The sequence below is a fragment of the Oncorhynchus nerka genome, linkage group LG7, assembly GCF_034236695.1.
Source record: "Oncorhynchus nerka isolate Pitt River linkage group LG7, Oner_Uvic_2.0, whole genome shotgun sequence".
NCBI classification, from domain to species: Eukaryota; Metazoa; Chordata; class Actinopteri; order Salmoniformes; family Salmonidae; genus Oncorhynchus; species Oncorhynchus nerka.
This window is the reverse complement of record NC_088402.1, coordinates 88464799-88482360: the sequence shown is the minus strand read 5'-3', so window position 1 is coordinate 88482360 and position 17562 is coordinate 88464799. Positions and strand designations below refer to the sequence as shown.

Here is a 17562-nt window from a genome sequence, read left to right as displayed (position 1 = left end):
TGTCTAATCTAATGTATAATCTAATGTATAATCTAATCTAATGTATAATGTAATGTATAATCTAATGTATAATCTAATGTATAATCTAATCTAATGTATAATCTAATGTATAATCTAATGTATAATCTAATCTAATGTATAATGTAATGTATAATCTAATCTAATGTATAATCTAATCTAATGTATAATCTAATGTATAATCTAATGTATAATCTAATGTATAATGTAATGTATAATCTAATGTATAATGTGATCTACTCTAGGTGGTGACCAAGCCCATTCTGACCGTGGTGGAGGGTGTTTGTGTGGTCTGGTTCACCTTTGAGTTCTTCGTCCGCATCGTGTGCTGCCCCGACAAGCTGCTCTTCATCAAGAACATGTTAAACGTCATTGACTTCGTGGCCATCCTGCCCTTCTACCTGGAGATGGGCCTCAGCGGCCTGTCCTCCTCTAAAGCAGCCTCCGACATCCTGGGGTTTCTACGGGTCGTCCGTTTCGTCCGGATCCTCCGAATCTTCAAGCTGACCAGGCATTTCGTCGGTCTGAGGGTTCTCGGCCACACGTTGAGAGCCAGCGTCAACGAGTTCTGCCTGCTTATTGTCTTCCTGGCGTTGGGCGTCCTCATCTTCGCCACTATGATCTACTACGCAGAGAGGATAGGGGCCCAACCGGACGACCCCCGCGGCTCTAAACACACCCACTTCAAAAACATCCCTATCTCCTTCTGGTGGGCCGTGGTCACCATGACCACCCTGGGCTACGGGGACATGTACCCCAAGACGTGGCTGGGCATGATAGTGGGCGCGCTGTGCGCTCTGGCGGGGGTGCTGACCATCGCCATGCCCGTGCCTGTTATAGTCAACAACTTTGGGATGTACTACTCCCTGGCCATGGCTAAACAGAAGCTGCCTAAGAAGAAGAAAGCACACAATCCGAACCCGGACGCTCCCACGGACACGGCCTCGTTCGGGAAGTCTGTCGCTACCTCTCCCAGGGACAGTACTCAGAGTGATACATGGCCGCTGGCTGCAGAGGAGAATATCAACAGGAAACGCTCAGGTCAGAGACCAATTCAAATTCGATTCTTGAAATACAAAATATTCTACCGTACTAATTCATCCCTTTTAACATTTTATTTAGTCTAATGTTTTTTTGAAGCATCGTTATGATATGTCATAGGCCACAATGATAAGTGGATGTTTCATTTATTCAAACCGTCAACCATTCCACCCCATTAAAAGGTCAGACCTCATTCAACCTTTTTAAACCACAACTCTCCTTACACATCACACCACCACCACTTTATTCACGCTGAAACATTCATAGACCGTTTTCATTGTGCACTTATCCCTTCACTAAATCCTTTTGGTGCCATAATGGTAAAGAAGTAAAGTGGATATGTAATTGATTCAACCCATTCACACTCATAACTCATTCAAGTCATTCAAACCATATTCAACTCACCCTTTTTAAAACTCACACAATCAACTTAAACACATTACTAATGAACACATCAACTTAAACACATTACTAATGAACACATCAACTTAAACACATTACTAATGAACACATCAACTTAAACACATTACTAATGAACACATCAACTTCATTACTAATGAACACATCAACTTAAACACATTACTAATGAACACATCAACTTAAACACATTACTAATGAACACATCAACTTAAACACATTACTAATGAACACATCAACTTAAACACATTACTAATGAACACATCAACTTAAACACATTACTAATGAACACATCAACTTAAACACATTACTAATGAACACATCAACTTAAACACATTACTAATGAACACATCACTACAGTATTGTTCTTCACTGACATAAGGTATGATATGCTGGTAGTATTTGTGGTGCTCTTTTACAACAGGGAGGCGGGCGGGGGGGGCAACATAATTTACCTTGTACTGTAATCATATAGTATCATAGCTTTCCAGGTTTACTGTCCCTAGCCGCAAACACAGTAACACAACTTGAAACAATCATGAATATACCCTTTCTCAGATAATAAATACTTTTGTTAAATTCAGAGTCAGGCGTTTTGCTTGCTCCACTATCAAAATACAGTATATTCATCGGTCTACATCCCAGAGTCCCAGTGCAGTCAAAAACACGTGAGTTTCTTGTGTTTTATATATATTTCCACACTATGAGGTTGGAATAACACTGCAAAGACATGAACATGATGATAATTCCCCTTTAGTGTGAGATCTGTTTGTAAAAGACCGGCCTGAAATTTAAGCCCGTTTTGGTGGGATGGAGTTTTGGCCTTCCATGGTGACATCATAATTAGAGTTAATAGACCCTTTAAGAAAGCGAATTCCGAACCTCTCGGCCAATAACAGCACCTTCCATGGTGACATCATAATTAGAGTTAATAGACCCTTTAAGAAAGCGAATTCCGAACCTCTCGGCCAATAACAGCACCTTCCATGGTGACATCATAATTAGAGTTAATAGACCCTTTAAGAAAGCAAATTCCGAACCTCTCGGCCAATAACAGCACCTTCCATGGTGACATCATAATTAGAGTTAATAGACCCTTTAAGAAAGCGAATTCCGAACCTCTCGGCCAATAACAGCACCTTCCATGGTGACATCATAATTAGAGTTAATAGACCCTTTAAGAAAGCGAATTCCGAACCTCTCGGCCAATAACAGCACCTTCCATGGTGACATCATAATTAGAGTTAATAGACCCTTTAAGAAAGTGAATTCCGAACCTCTCGGCCAATAACAGCACATTTTCTTTTCCTCCTCCCCACTCAGGACACTCCCAGACAGTCCTAGCAAGATTCTTGCTTGAGAAATTGCCCTTTTCATTGAAAACAATCCCAGTAAGGTACCTAATTGTTACCCAGAAATAATTTGATATTTAGGAAAAAACAGCTGCATTGGACCTTTTAACTCATCTTCTTATAAGGTTGCTGCTGTTCAATAAATGAGTTTGTTCAAAATGGTGTTTTCCCGGTGAAATGACATTGTGGCTCAACCTTTCCCTAAGACCTGAAGGGATGTTGACTTTCTACTGTAAACCCAGCGCTGTGTCTCCTGCAGACTTTTTGTTTCTGTGACTTAGGCAAGTCAGTTAAGAACAAATTCTTATTTACAATGACGGCCTACACCGGCCAAACCCAAACTATGCTGGGACAATTGTGCGCTGCCCTATGAGGACTCCCGATTGCCTGGATTGGAACCAGGGTGTCTGTAGTGACTCCTCTAGCTCTGAGATGCAGTGCCTTAGACCGCTGCGCCACTCGGGAGCCCACTCGAGACCCTGGGTATAAATACTACTCAAAACATGTCCAATAGTTTGGTCGTTTGCTCCAGTCTGTCTGGAGTGCCAGATGGGCGGGGTTAGCAGTTTTAAAAATATTTTATTGGATCCAATTTGCCTGGCATGCTCAATCAAGCCCAGTATTGCTGATCTAGCATCAGTTTTGCCATGTACAGTGCATTCGGAGAGTAGTCAGACCCCTTCACTTTTTCCACATTTTGTTACGTTGCAGCCGAATTCTAAATTGGATTTAATAAAACATGTTCCTCATCAATCTACACACAATACCCCATAATGACATCATAATACCCCATAATGACATCATAATACCCCGGGGCGGCAGAGTGTTGGACTAGTAACCGGAAGATTGCAAGTTCAAATCCCCGAGCTGACAAGGTACAAATCTGTCGTTCTGCCCCTGACAGGCAGTTAACCCACTGTTCCTAGGCCGTCATTGTAAATAAGAATTTGTTCTTATCTGACTTGCCTAGTTAAATAAAGGTACAAATACAAATAAAAAAAATGTCAAGGCAAAAACCTGTTTTTAGCTGTTTTTTGCAAATGTATAAAAAAATAAAAAACAGAAATACCTTATTTACTTAACTATTCAGACACTTTACTCAATACTTTGTTGAAGCACCTTTGGCAGCGATTAAAGCCTCAAGTCTTCTTGGGTATGACGCTACAAGCTTGGCACAACTGTATTTGGGGAGTTTCTCCCATTCTTGTCTGCAGATCCTCTCAAGCTCTGTCAGGTTGGATGGGGAGCGTCGCTGCACAGCTATTTTCAGGTTTCTCCAGAGATGTTAGATCGGGTTTGAGTCCGGGCTCTGGCTGGGCCACTCAAGGATATTTTGACTTTTGACTTTGACCCGAAGTCACTCCTGCGTTGTCTTGGCTGTGTGATTAGGGTCGTGGTCCTGTTTGAAGGTTAACCTCCCCCAGGCTGAGGTCCTGAGTGCTCTGGAGCAGGTTTTCATCAAGGATCTCTCTGTACTTTGCTCCGTTCATCTTTCCCTTGATCCTGGTTAGCCTGCCACCACCATGCTTCACCATAGGGATGGTGCCAGGTTTCTTCCAGACGTGATGCTTGGCATTCAGCCCAAAGTGTTCAATCTTGGTTTCATCAGACCAGAGAATCTTGTTTCTCTGGTCTAAGAGTCTTTAGTTGCCTTTTGGCAACTCCAAGCGGGCTGTCATGTGCCTTTTACTGAGGAGTGGCTTCCATCTAGCCACCCTACCATAAAGGCCTGATTGGTGGAATGCTGCAGAGATGGTTGTCCTTCTGGAAGTTTCCCCCATCTCCACAGAGGAACTCTGGAGCTCTGTCAGAGTGACCACCGGGTTCTTGGTCACCTCCCTAACCATGGACCTTCTCGCCCGATGGCTCAGTTTGGCTGTGCGGCCAGCTCTAGGAAGTGTCTTGGTGATTCCAAACTTCTTCCATTTAAGAATGATGGCGGCCACTGTGTTCTTGAGGACCTTCAATGCTGCAGGCATTTTTTGGTACCCTTCTCCAGATCTGTGCCTCAACACAATCCTGTCTCGGAGCTGTACGGACAATTCCTTCGACCTCGTGTCTTGGTTTTTGCTCTGACATGCACTGTCAACTGTAGGACCTAATATAGACAGGTGTGTGTGCCTTTCAAAATCATGTTGAATCAATTGAATTTAACGCAGGTGGCATCCAACCAAGTTGTAGAAACATCTCAAGGATGATCAATGGAAACAGGATGCACCTGAGCTCAATTTCGAGTCTCATAGCATATGGTCAAAATACTTTTTATTTTATTTTTATTTATCAATATGGGGTATTGTGTGTAGGTTCATGAGGAAAACATTTTTTTATTCCATTTTAAAATAAGTCTGTAACGTAACAAAATGTGGAAAAAGTGAAGGGGTCTGAATACTTTCTGAATGCACTGTGTTGATTTTTTAAATGTTGTGTTAGTGTATGTAAGTTGTTTTTGTCTGAAACGTTGTTCCCCCTGCTGCTATTGGACCAGGTCTCTCTTGGAAAAGAGATGTTATCTCAATGAGAGAAAAAACCTGTATAAAAAAGGTTAAATAAAAAATGGAATAAAAAACATGTAGATATGACCTCAACTAACCTGTATATCCAAATGAAAAAGATGACATGAACAGGGAGGACCTTGATTCTAGATCTTACGCTGTATGAACCAAATCTGTTCTCCTTTCCTCCTGTCAGACTCCAAGCAGAACGGAGACGCCAACTTGGCTCTGTCGTCGGATGAGGGGTGCAGCCTGACCCAGCCGCTGTCACCCAGCGAGAAGTGGAACCTTCGGCACGCCCATGGCGACGGTCGAGAACCCTCCCGGTCGGCCAGGAGGAACAAGAAAAGCAAGAAAGAGGCAACCTGCTTCCTGCTCACCTCCGGAGACTTCTCCTGCTCTGGAGGAGAACACACCATAGTCACGGGTAGGTTGACATGCATACAGGCGCACACATACATACTTGTACTCTCTCTCTCTCTCTCTCTCTCTCTCTCTCTCTCTCTCTCTCTCTCTCTCTCTGAAACATGGAGCCCACCATCCTCAACCATAGGTCACATAACACACACAACACATCACTGTGAATACTGGACCGAACACTGGACCATGACAAAGGAGGCTGCAGGCTAGAGATCAATAGGTTGAAACATAGAAAACCAATATTCAGAACCCTCTTATCCTCCCCATGATAATCATTACACCACACCCATTACACCCGTGGCAACCATGACAACAAGTACACCCATGGAAACCATGACACCCATTACAACCATGTGAGTGGTTGTGGTGTCCACTAAGTTATCTAAGAGTGTTTGGATTTGTTGGTTCCAGGTTGCTTTCTGGTATTCTCCTGATGTTGTACAGCTTACTGGGCTGTGAATGTCTGGTTGTTTCCATGTCTGTTCTTTTGAGGAACAAGGTAATTTGGCTGTGATCAGACAGAGGTGTTCGTGGCTTGACGATGAATGAGATGAGAGAGAAAGGGTCAATGTCTGTAATCATATAGTCTACTGTGCTCTGGCCAAGAGGTGAGCAGTAGGTGAGTCTCCCCAAAGAGTCCCCCCTGTAACCTACCATTGACACTAGTACAGACCCAGGCTTCTACAGAGCTGCAACAGATCCCTTCCGTTCTTGTTGATGGTGCTGTCACTGTTTCTATGGGGGAGATGAAGACAGTTAGAGACACTATGGCCTGTAATAAAGCTGTCCCCTCATGTGGTCTGTCACTGTTGTTTCTATGGGGGAGACGAAGACAGTTAGAGACAGTATGGCCTGTAATAAAGCTGTCCCCTTGTGTGGTCTGTCACTGTTGTTTCTATGGGGGAGATGAATACAGTTAGAGACAGTATGGCCTGTAATAAAGCTGTCCCCTTGTGTGGTCTGTCACTGTTGTTTCTATGGGGGAGATGAATACAGTTAGAAACAGTATGGCCTGTAATAAAGCTGTCCCCTTGTGTGGTCTGTCACTGTTGTTTCTATGGGGGAGATGAAGACAGTTAGAGACAGTATGGCCTGTAATAAAGCTGTCCCCTCTTGTGCTCGTTAGATCAGGTAGTGTTCCTGTGTGCGCATTTGTGTCCCCACAGATGAGCACATTTCCCTGGGCCTGGAAATGTCTCTTCCTCAAGGGTGGGGAATATCTCCTCTGAGTAATATGGGGATTCTGAGGGGGGATATACTGTATATTGAGCATATTAACCAAATGTGATATTTACCAATTTTGAGGGGGATCAAATACATTTTGTAGTTCGGATTTGTACCAAATTATCAATCCTCTAGAGTCCCTGCCTCTATTGACAGATCTGTGTTTTTGTGACTCACAATTACCTCTCTGTAGCCCGTGGGACAGTGACATCATGATTACCTCTCTGTAGCCTGTGGGACAGTGACATCATGATTACCTCTCTGTAGCCTGTGGGACAGTGACCCCTCTGTAGCCGGTGGGACAGTGACCCCTCTGTAGCCTGTGGGACAGTGACATCATGATTACCTCTCTGTAGCCTGTGGGACAGTGAGTGACAGTGTCAGCCGTACACCATGTCTCCTGCAGAATGATGACGTCAACATCTTTAAGATTTGTTTTTAACTCCAGTGCTAAACTCTTCAGTCTAAAGGTTGATGAGTTTAGGCCCTGAATGTTCCACATGCAAACTAATAGTGATTTCATGAACGCAAAAATGAAAGAATAGCACAGTCAGAAATACAGTAACTACTGAGTTGTTCAGAGAGATAAACATATTAACAGCAATACAGTAACTACTGAGTTGTTCAGAGAGATAAACAGGATGACAGAAATACAGTAACTACTGAGTTGTCCAGAGAGATAAACAGTATAACATGATGACAGAAATACAGTAACTACTGAGTTGTCCAGAGAGATAAACAGGATAACAGAAATACAGTAACTACTGAGTTGTCCAGAGAGATAAACAGGATGACAGAAATACAGTAACTACTGAGTTGTCAAGAGAGATAAACAGGATAACAGAAATACATTAACTACTAGGTTGTCCAGAGAGATAAACAGGATGACAGAAATACAGTAACTACTGAGTTGTCCAGAGAGATAAACAGGATGACAGAAATACAGTAACTACTGAGTTGTCAAGAGAGATAAACAGGATAACAGAAATACAGTAACTACTGAGTTGTCAAGAGAGATAAACAGGATAACAGAAATACAGTAACTACTGAGTTGTCCAGAGAGATAAACAGGATGACAGAAATACAGTAACTACTGAGTTGTCCAGAGAGATAAACAGGATAACAGAAATACAGTAACTACTGAGTTGTCAAGAGAGATAAACAGGATCACAGAAATACAGTAACTACTGAGTTGTCCAGAGAGATAAACAGGATGACAGAAATACAGTAACTACTGAGTTGTCCAGAGAGATAAACAGGATGACAGAAATACAGTAACTACTGAGTTGTCCAGAGAGATAAACAGGATGACAGAAATACAGTAACTACTGAGTTGTCCAGAGAGATAAACAGGATGACAGAAATACAGTAACTACTGAGTTGTCCAGAGAGATAAACAGGATGGCAGAAATACAGTAACTACTGAGTTGTTCAAAGAGATAAACACTAACTATTAACTACTGAGTTGTTCAAAGAGATAAACATGTTAACAGCAATACAGTAACTACTGAGTTGTTCAGAGAGATAAACAGGATGACAGAAATACAGTAACTACTGAGTTGTCCAGAGAGATAAACAAGATGACAGAAATACAGTAACTACTGAGTTGTCCAGAGAGATAAACAGGATGACAGAAATACAGTAACTACTGAGTTGTCCAGAGAGATAAACAGGATGACAGAAATACAGTAACTACTGAGTTGTTCAGAGAGATAAACAGGATGACAGAAATACAGTAACTACTGAGTTGTCCAGAGAGATAAACAGGATGACAGAAATACAGTAACTGTCACATCTGCTCCCGCTCTTCCCTGGCGCTTGAGGGCGCCATCACACGCTCCCGCCATCCATTACTCACACCTGCCCTCCCTTGTCATTCGCATCAGCGTTATTGGGCTCACCTGTGACATGTTCTTCTCCTCCCCGATATTTGTCTGTTCCCCAGCTCTGTTCCCCAGCTCTGTTCCCCAGCTCTGTTCCCCAGCTCTGTTCCCCAGCTCTGTTCTCCAGCTCTGTTCCCCAGCTCTGTTCCCCAGCTCTGTTCCCCAGCTCGGTTCCCCAGCTCTGTTCCCCAGCTCTGTTCTCCAGCTCTGTTCTCCAGCTCTGTTCTCCAGCTCTGTTCCCCAGCTCTGTTCTCCAGCTCTGTTCTCCAGCTCTGTTCCCCAGCTCTGTTCTCCAGCTCTGTTCCCCAGCTCTGTTCCCCAGCTCTGTTCCCCAGCTCTGTTCTCCAGCTCTGTTCTCCAGCTCTGTTCTCCAGCTCTGTTCCCCAGCTCTGTTCTCCAGCTCTGTTCCCCAGCTCTGTTCTCCAGCTCTGTTCTCCAGCTCTGTTCCCCAGCTCTGTTCTCCAGCTCTGTTCCCCAGCTCTGTCTCCCCAGCTCTGTTCTCCAGCTCTGTTCTCCAGCTCTGTTCCCCAGCTCTGTTCTCCAGCTCTGTTCCCCAGCTCTGTTCCCCAGCTCTGTTCTCCAGCTCTGTTCCCCAGCTCTGTTCTCCAGCTCTGTTCTCCAGCTCTGTTCCCCAGCTCTGTTCTCCAGCTCTGTTCTCCAGCTCTGTTCCCCGGCTCTGTTCTCCGGCTCTGTTCTCCGGCTCTGTTCCCCGGCTCTGTTCTCCGGCTCTGTTCCCCAGCTCTGTTCCCCAGCTCTGTTCCCCAGCTCTGTTCCCCAGCTCTGTTCCCCAGCTCTGTTCCCCAGCTCTGTTCCCCAGCTCTGTTCCCCAGCTCTGTTCTCCAGCTCTGTTCCCCAGCTCTGTTCCCCAGCTCTGTTCCCCAGCTCTGTTCCCCAGCTCTGTTCCCCAGCTCTGTTCTCCAGCTCTGTTCCCCAGCTCTGTTCCCCAGCTCTGTTCTCCAGCTCTGTTCCCCAGCTCTGTTCTCCAGCTCTGTTCCCCAGCTCTGTTCCCCAGCTCTGTTCTCCAGCTCTGTTCCCCAGCTCTGTTCTCCAGCTCTGTTCTCCAGCTCTGTTCTCCACTGCTGCATTGTATTGTTTTTGTCTTCTGAATTTGTTTCTGACTCTGTTCCTGTCTCGTCTCTGTCCGTTACAATTAAATGTTTTACTCCCCGTACCTGCTTCTGTCACGACTTCCGCCGAAGTCGGTCCCTCTCCTAGTTCTCTCTCTCCCCCACGCCTCTCTCTCTCCCCCCACGCCCCCTCTCTCTCTCCCCCACGCCCCCTCTCTCTCGCTCTATCTCAGCCTCACCCCCCCCTCTCTCTCTCTCCCCCACGCCCCCTCTCTCTCGCTCTATCTCAGCCTCACTCCCCCCCTCTCTCTCTCTCTCTCTCTCTCCCCACGCCTCCTCTCTCTCGCTCTATCTCCCCACTCCCCCCTCTCCCCCTCTCTCTCTCTCCCCCCACGCCCCCTCTCTTTTGCTCTATCCCCTCCCCCCTCTCTCGCCACGCCCGTCTCATTCTTTCTCTCCTGGAGGCTTGGAGGCCTGGAGGCTTGGAGGCCTGTAGGCTTGGAGGCTTGGAGGCCTGGAGGCTTGGAGGCTTGGAGGCCTGTAGGCTTGGAGGCTTGGAGGCCTTTAGGCCTGGAGGCCTGTAGGCTTGGAGGCCTGTAGGCCTGGAGGCTTGGAGGCCTGTAGGCCTGTAGGCTTGGAGGCCTGGAGGCTTGGAGGCCTGTAGGCCTGGAGGCTTGGAGGCCTGGAGGCTTGGAGGCCTGGAGGCTTGGAGGCCTGTAGGCCTGGAGGCTTGGAGGCTTGGAGGCCTGGAGGCTTGGAGGCCTGGAGGACTGGAGGCTTGTAGGCCTGTAGGCTTGGAGGCCTGTAGGCTTGGAGGCTTGGAGGCCTGTCGGCTTGGAGGCTTGGAGGCCTGTCGGCTTGGAGGCTTGGAGGCCTGTCGGCTTGGAGGCCTGGAGGCTTGGAGGCTTGGAGGCCTGGAGGCTTGGAGGCTTTGAATGAGACACAACATATGTCAGAATAGATTTACTAGTGTTTGTATTGTGATGGTATACCTTCTCAGGTGAATAGTGACAACACAGCACAATACTGTGTATGTTGTTGTGGGTGTATGATTGTTTCTTTATCATTTAAATCAACAGTTTGATTTGAAACAGGAGGCTTGGAGGCATTGGACCAGACAGACAAAGAGACAGAATAATTCCCTTCATTTCCAGCTGGCTGTCAGACTGGCAGCACTCATTCTCTGCTTGAATAGGCCTGCTGCTGCCTGAAACACACAGACACACACACACACACACACACACACACACACACTGTGAAAAGCATATCATCGCATCACAGCTCCCCAAAGTCCCCAGAGCCCGGAGTGACAACCAGACTCTATATTTGGACGTAATGGATTCATTTCTCACATCCTGAACAAACATTTTCCACCCCTTAGCATGCTGAATTGTATCAAGAGATGGTGTGTATCTGTGTGTGTGTGTGTGTGTGTGTGTGTGTGTGTGTGTGTGTGTGTGTGCGTGCGTGCGTGCGTGCGTGCGTGCGTGCGCGTGCGTGCCTGTGTGTGTGTGTGGTATTTGTTCTGAGCCGTATATACCTATGATATTGTCGTGAGACCTCTGCCAAAACATATTAGTACAGATGAGTCACTTAGGTAAAGACTTTTCAACCTTTCTCCCCCCCACACACACCCTTATCAAATGAAATTAGATTTCAGTGCTTGGTTTGTAGCCTGGCCAAGCATGGTGGAAGGTGTTAAGTGGTGGAACTTCAAAGTGTCCCATTGTTTTTGGTTGATGTAATCCACAATCATTCTAGGACTATAATCAAGACGGGGGGATGTGTTGTTCATGTGTTCATGTGTTCATGTGTGTTGGACCTGCTGTGACACACCTTTGATCTTCTTTATTTTATCTTTAAGCTTTAAGGTCTTAACTTTGGCCTTACGATTGGAAATAATTTGTGGTAGAGCTGCCTTCAGAACAAGATTAAATAAGGAAAACTAGACCGAGCCTCTTCCTCTGAGTGAGAAGCCTTGGGATTCTTCTTGTCCCCTACCTGTCTGACATGTCAGAGCCAAAGAGAGAGAGAGAGATAGGCAGAGACAGAGAGATAATGAAAGAGAGAGAGATAATGAGAGAGAGAGAGAGAGAGAGAGAGAGAGAGAGGCAGAGACAGAGAGATAATGAAAGAGAGAGAGAGACAGAGAGAGAGATAATGAGAGAGACAGAGAGAGAGAGAGATAATGAGAAACAGAGAGAGACAGAGCAGCGACAGACAGAGAGAGAGGGAGAGAGAGAGAGATAATGAGAAACAGAGAGAGACAGAGCAGAGACAGTCAGAGAGAGACAGACAGAGAGAGAGAAATAATGAGAAAGAGAGAGAGACAGACAGAGAGAGAGAGAGAGATAATGAGCAACAGAGAGAGACAGAGCAGAGACAGTCAGAGAGAGACAGACAGAGAGAGATAAATAATGAGAAAGAGAGAGAGAGACAGACAGACAGATCCATGGAGAGGAATGAGGAGATCAATACAGGGAGGAAAGTCTTGACTGGGATCTGGACGTCTCCATCAACATAACACTACAGAGGCTGCTCTGTAATCTAAACACAACCCAATGCCCCAAGCATTACTCGGTCGCAGGGCCGGCCATAGCCTTTTGGGGGCCCCAAGCGAGATTTGGTTGTGTTTTATAACAAATGTCATGCAATTCTACACATTTTGCAATGGGGCAGTTTTACAGCTAAATACATTTTTGCAGTTTTAAAGCTAATTTCTATACAATTTTGGCAAATGAATGGGGGATCCCTGGAGGTCAGGGCCCCTGGCCCCACGCCCTGACCTTAGAGAGACGTTTTATTCTCTATTTGGTTAGGTCAGGGGGTAATTTGGGGGTGTGCATTCTATGTTATCTGTTTCTTTGTTTTTGGCCGAGTGTGGTTCCCAATCAGAGGCAGCTGTCTATCGTTGTCTCTGATTGAGAATCATACTTAGGCAGCCCTTTTTCCCATCTGTGTTTTGTGGATAGTTGTTTTCTGTTTAGTATCTGTTTTACCTGACAGAACTGTTTCGTTTTCGTTGTGTTACTTTGTTCGAGTGTTTCTTTGATAAATAAAATCATGAACACTTTCCACGCTTTGGTCCACTCATTCCAACGAGAGACGTAACACCTGGGCCCTGCGTTTCCGGTCGGGTATTTGACCATGATTACTACCATTTTAAATAGCTGGCTAGACTAACTACTAATCTAAAACAATAAATAAGCTGACATAACTCATTTAGACTAAAATTATAAATTACACCTTGTGTATTATTACTATTGTTACTTTCGATAGTTGAGACACTGACTGAGTTTTTATAAGAACTGGTTGGGGGCCTGTCATGGCAAATAGGGTCTGCCTGCCAAAAAAGTGTCGTTGCTATATCAACGGTGTGATGAGCTAATGCGTAGGATTTTGGAGATCATTACAGCCATAATGTGATTATTTTCATCCCAGCTATGTAAACAAAAATGTTTGTTTCATTACATAGCCAGGCAGAATTTGGCATGTTCTAGCAACGACCCTAGCAACGGCCCTAGCAACGGCCCTAGCAACGAACGCTAGTAGCTTCTCAAATCCCATTGTGACGCAGGGGGATACTATTTGGCGTTATAGGCCGAGGGCTTATGTTGTTTATGCCGGCCCTGCAGGGTCGTGCTCATTAGGTCATTACTCAGCAAATAATGTTTTCCAAAAAAAAAAGAATGAGCGTTTCTTATTGGTATAGTCCCTTCCTGTTTTAGACTGTTTTCTACCATTTGGTGCCTAATGAACACAACCCAGCTCTAGATGGCCCTATTTAGGTGGCTGAGGTTGTCAGGTAATTATAGGAATAGAGAATGTTTTCTCAATAACTTGCTTGGTTAAATAAACACAATAACGTGGCTGATCTAACTCATTGTTCAGTTAAAACTAGCAGCAACAATAGCAGTAGTAGTAGTAAACGTTCCGTAGGTAATGGCGGCTTGTGTTGTCAACTACAAGGATGAAGTGGTGCGTTGATGGATTTGCTCGTCTCTTTGTCTCCCGAGAGACAGACGCATAGGAAAGCTGAGTAAAGACAGGAGCCCACTGAAACAATCTTTGCTCTACCACCATCTCAGAGGGAAAGAGAGAGAAAGAGAGAGAGAAAGAGAGAGGAGGAGAGAGAGAGGGAGAAGGAGAGAGAGAGACGGAGAAAGAGAGAGAGAGAGAGACGTAGAAGGAGAGTGAGACAGAGAAGGAGAGAGCGAGACGGAGAAAGAGAGAGAGAGACGTAGAAGGAGAGAGAGAGACAGAGAAGGAGAGAGAGAGACAGAGAAAGAGAGAGAGAGACGGAGAAGGAGAGTGAGACAGAGAAGGAGAGAGAGAGACGGAGAAAGAGAGAGAGAGACGTAGAAGGAGAGAGAGACAGAGAGAGAGAGAGAGACAGAGAAGAGAGAGAGAGAGACGTAGAAGGAGAGTGAGACAGAGAAGGAGAGAGAGAGACGGAGAAAGAGAGAGAGAGACGTAGAAGGAGAGAGAGAGACAGAGAAGGAGAGAGAGAGACGGAGAAGGAGAGAGAGAGACAGAGAGAGAGAGACGGAGAAGGAAAGAGAGAGACAGAGAAGGAGAGAGAGACGGAGAAAGAGAGAGAGAGACGGAAAAGAAGCGAGAGAGAGAGAAAAAGAAAGCAAGAGGGGGAGAGGCTAGAAGGAGAGCGGTAATTCAATACCTCAGCTCTGTATCTGGTGAGTATGAGAGTAATGACATCCCAGCCTATTAAAGGGGAATATCAGACATGTGCTTTCACATTTTAGTTTACATTAGCTGCAGGGAGACAGGGGCTGCAGGTAATGGGGGGCCATTTGGGATCCAGCTAGGAGGTCTGGGATATGCATTGCAGCATTAAAATACTACTATAAATCAATTAATTAGATCAGAATTCACTGTCTGCTACCAAAATAGTAACATGTAGTATACAGAAGTGGCTGCCTATGTGAATGTGTCAATTTTACAACTGAACGCTCCCTAACTGCTTCTGCTCACAAAACCTGGGTTCAAACATTTTCGAAATAATTCCAAATACTTAAGCTTGGCTTGATTGAGTTTGCCTGGCGAAGTGGAGCCAATAGAGGTATCCCCTAAACCCCGCACATCTGGGAATCCTGGCAGGCTTAAGCAAACGCTCAACGAATTTGAAAGATTTCAAAGTATTCAATATTCATTTGAACCCAGGTCTTGTCTGCTCTGCTCTCAGGGTTGTGTTATGGCCCTAGTGTAAAGAGTCAGGCTAATGTCTGTATCAAGTAGACAGGGAAACAGGGTCTGGATAATATGTCAGGGGAGGGGGCATTATGGCAGGAAGCTGTTAAATGTCAGAGAGAAACACAAGGGCAGAAGAACAACGTATAGACAGAGGCAAAGTACCTCTTACTCTTTAGGCACCACTGAAACACTGGAATCAAATGTCCCCAATATAATATCAAACACTTCAAACATTTGGCAAATGCTCTAAGCATCCGGAAAAGCGCTATATAAATCCTATCAATTATTCTTAATATCACTAAAGCTAGAATCCTTAATTGAAACAATAACAAAGCTGATACCCCTCCTCTGTTTTGGTTTAAAGCTGAGGGATGTGGGCCTGGAGAAATACAACCACTATCAGATTAATAGATAGAGCTATGGATGCAAGGACTGACCATCCATGATATCAACATTATAGGTTTAGCCATGTTATGAGGCTATACAGGACTGACCATCCATGATATCAACATTATAGTTATAACCATGTTATGAGGCTATACAGGACTGACCATCCATGATATCAACATTATAGTTATAACCATGTTATGAGGCTATACAGGACTGACCATCCATGATATCAACATTATAGTTATAACCATGTTATGAGGCTATATAGGACCATCCATGATATCAACATTATAGTTATAACCATGTTATGAGGCTATACAGAACTGACCATCCATGATATCAACATTATAGTTATAAGCATGTTATGAGGCTATACAGGACTGACCATCCATGATATCAACATTATAGTTATAACCATGTTATGAGGCTATACAGGACTGACCATCCATGATATCAACATTATAGTTATAACCATGTTATGAGGCTATACAGGACTGACCATCCATGATATCAACATTATAGTTATAACCATGTTATGAGGATATACAGGACTGACCATCCATGATATCAACATTATAGTTATAACCATGTTATGAGGCTATATAGGACCATCCATGATATCAACAGTATAGTTATAACCATGTTATGAGGCTATACTTTGTTTGTTTACATGTACATTATTTACAAACATTGGAGTAAAACAAGCTTGTATTTTGGGTTCTGATGGGGGACAACAGTTGAACTAAGCTCATGAGGCATTTATAGATAACATTCTTCAAGAATGAATTTGTACGTATCATTAATGAATGAATTCCTCCAACCCCATTAAAACCTAATTTTCTCAATGATCTGACAACCACCTGCTAATTTCCTCATGTCCGTGACATGACTCTCTAATGATGTGGCAGTCTATTCAACTGCCACTAAGCTGTTGACAGGAAGCAATAGCTACAGCGTCAGCCACAAAGAACGGTTATTGACATATGACAATGTGTTATTACCTCGGAGAATGGGTTATGGCGGACGATGATATACTTCTTTAGCCATAGAGATCCATGTGCTTTTCCCCTTAAACCAATCCATAGGAACGTAGGATGTGCTTTTCCCCTTAAACCAATCCATAGGAACGTAGGATGTGCTTTTCCCCTTAAACCAATCCATAGGAACGTAGGATGTGCTTCTCCCCTTAAACCAATCCATAGGAACGTAGGATGTGCTTTATCGTTCACAGAGTCTGACTGTTCATCTTGATAGTCACCAAGTAGAAATAAGGGTCAAGACCATCATAGCCTGAGGCTTCTGCTTCCATTGGACTCTCTCTCTCTCTGGTCCAGGTTATGATCTGCAGACAGTAAAGCTTGAATTGGCCTGAGGGCTTCATTTCAATATATGGCTAAATTCAGTGGAGGCTGCTGAGGGGAGGACGGCTCATAACAACGACCAGAATGGAGTCAATGGAAATGGTATCAACAACATGGAAACCAACGTGTTTGATGTGTTTGATTCCATTCCCACTGAAAATCCATTCCAGATGTTATTATGAGCCGTCCTCCCCTCAGCAGCCTCCACTGGCTAAATTACAGTCCGTGTGTAATCTAGTCGTCGTGAATCCAAGTATCTTGTACTTATTCAATGCCTTTTCACCAAGGATTTCTGGTCCTATAGAATATAGGATATTTATCTCAAAGGCCCAATATTGAATGAACGTTAAATCATCCCACAGCCTTTCATACAGTGCTGTTGCCAACTCTTCCATCATTGTCATACCATATATACATATAGAGAACATTGGTTTGACTGTCCTGTCTCTAATGTTTGTTTTTCTGTTTCAGAAAGCTGTACAGACATCTTGGCTGCTACTGGGCTCTACGCCCATCCAGAAATCACCACTCTGACCTGAAGAAGCCATTTTGGATTGATGAAGGACGAGTGGTCGTGAACCAGGGCGCATGGTGACAAAGCTTCAGATTTAGGCCCCTCCCTCCTTCTCTAACTAACGTGAAGGTTCCGGATCGTACCGGAAGGTTCCAGAAGAAGAACGCTTGTC

The 17562-nt window shown here is 44.6% G+C and overlaps 1 protein-coding gene across 1 annotated transcript in view; it reads left to right on the top strand.

Moving 5' to 3' along the window:
* The window catches only part of LOC115124118 (potassium voltage-gated channel subfamily C member 1-like), a 70653-nt gene that overhangs the window by 50555 nt on the left and 2536 nt on the right, over positions 1–17562 (top strand). The window contains exons 3-5 of the mRNA XM_065020947.1: positions 264–1059; positions 5517–5747; positions 17348–17562. The exon at positions 17348–17562 is cut by the window's right edge and continues 2536 nt beyond it. Of these exons, the coding sequence (XP_064877019.1) occupies positions 264–1059; positions 5517–5747; positions 17348–17415 (1095 nt within the window). The 3' untranslated portion in view covers positions 17416–17562. The remainder of the gene's footprint in view (positions 1–263; positions 1060–5516; positions 5748–17347) is intronic.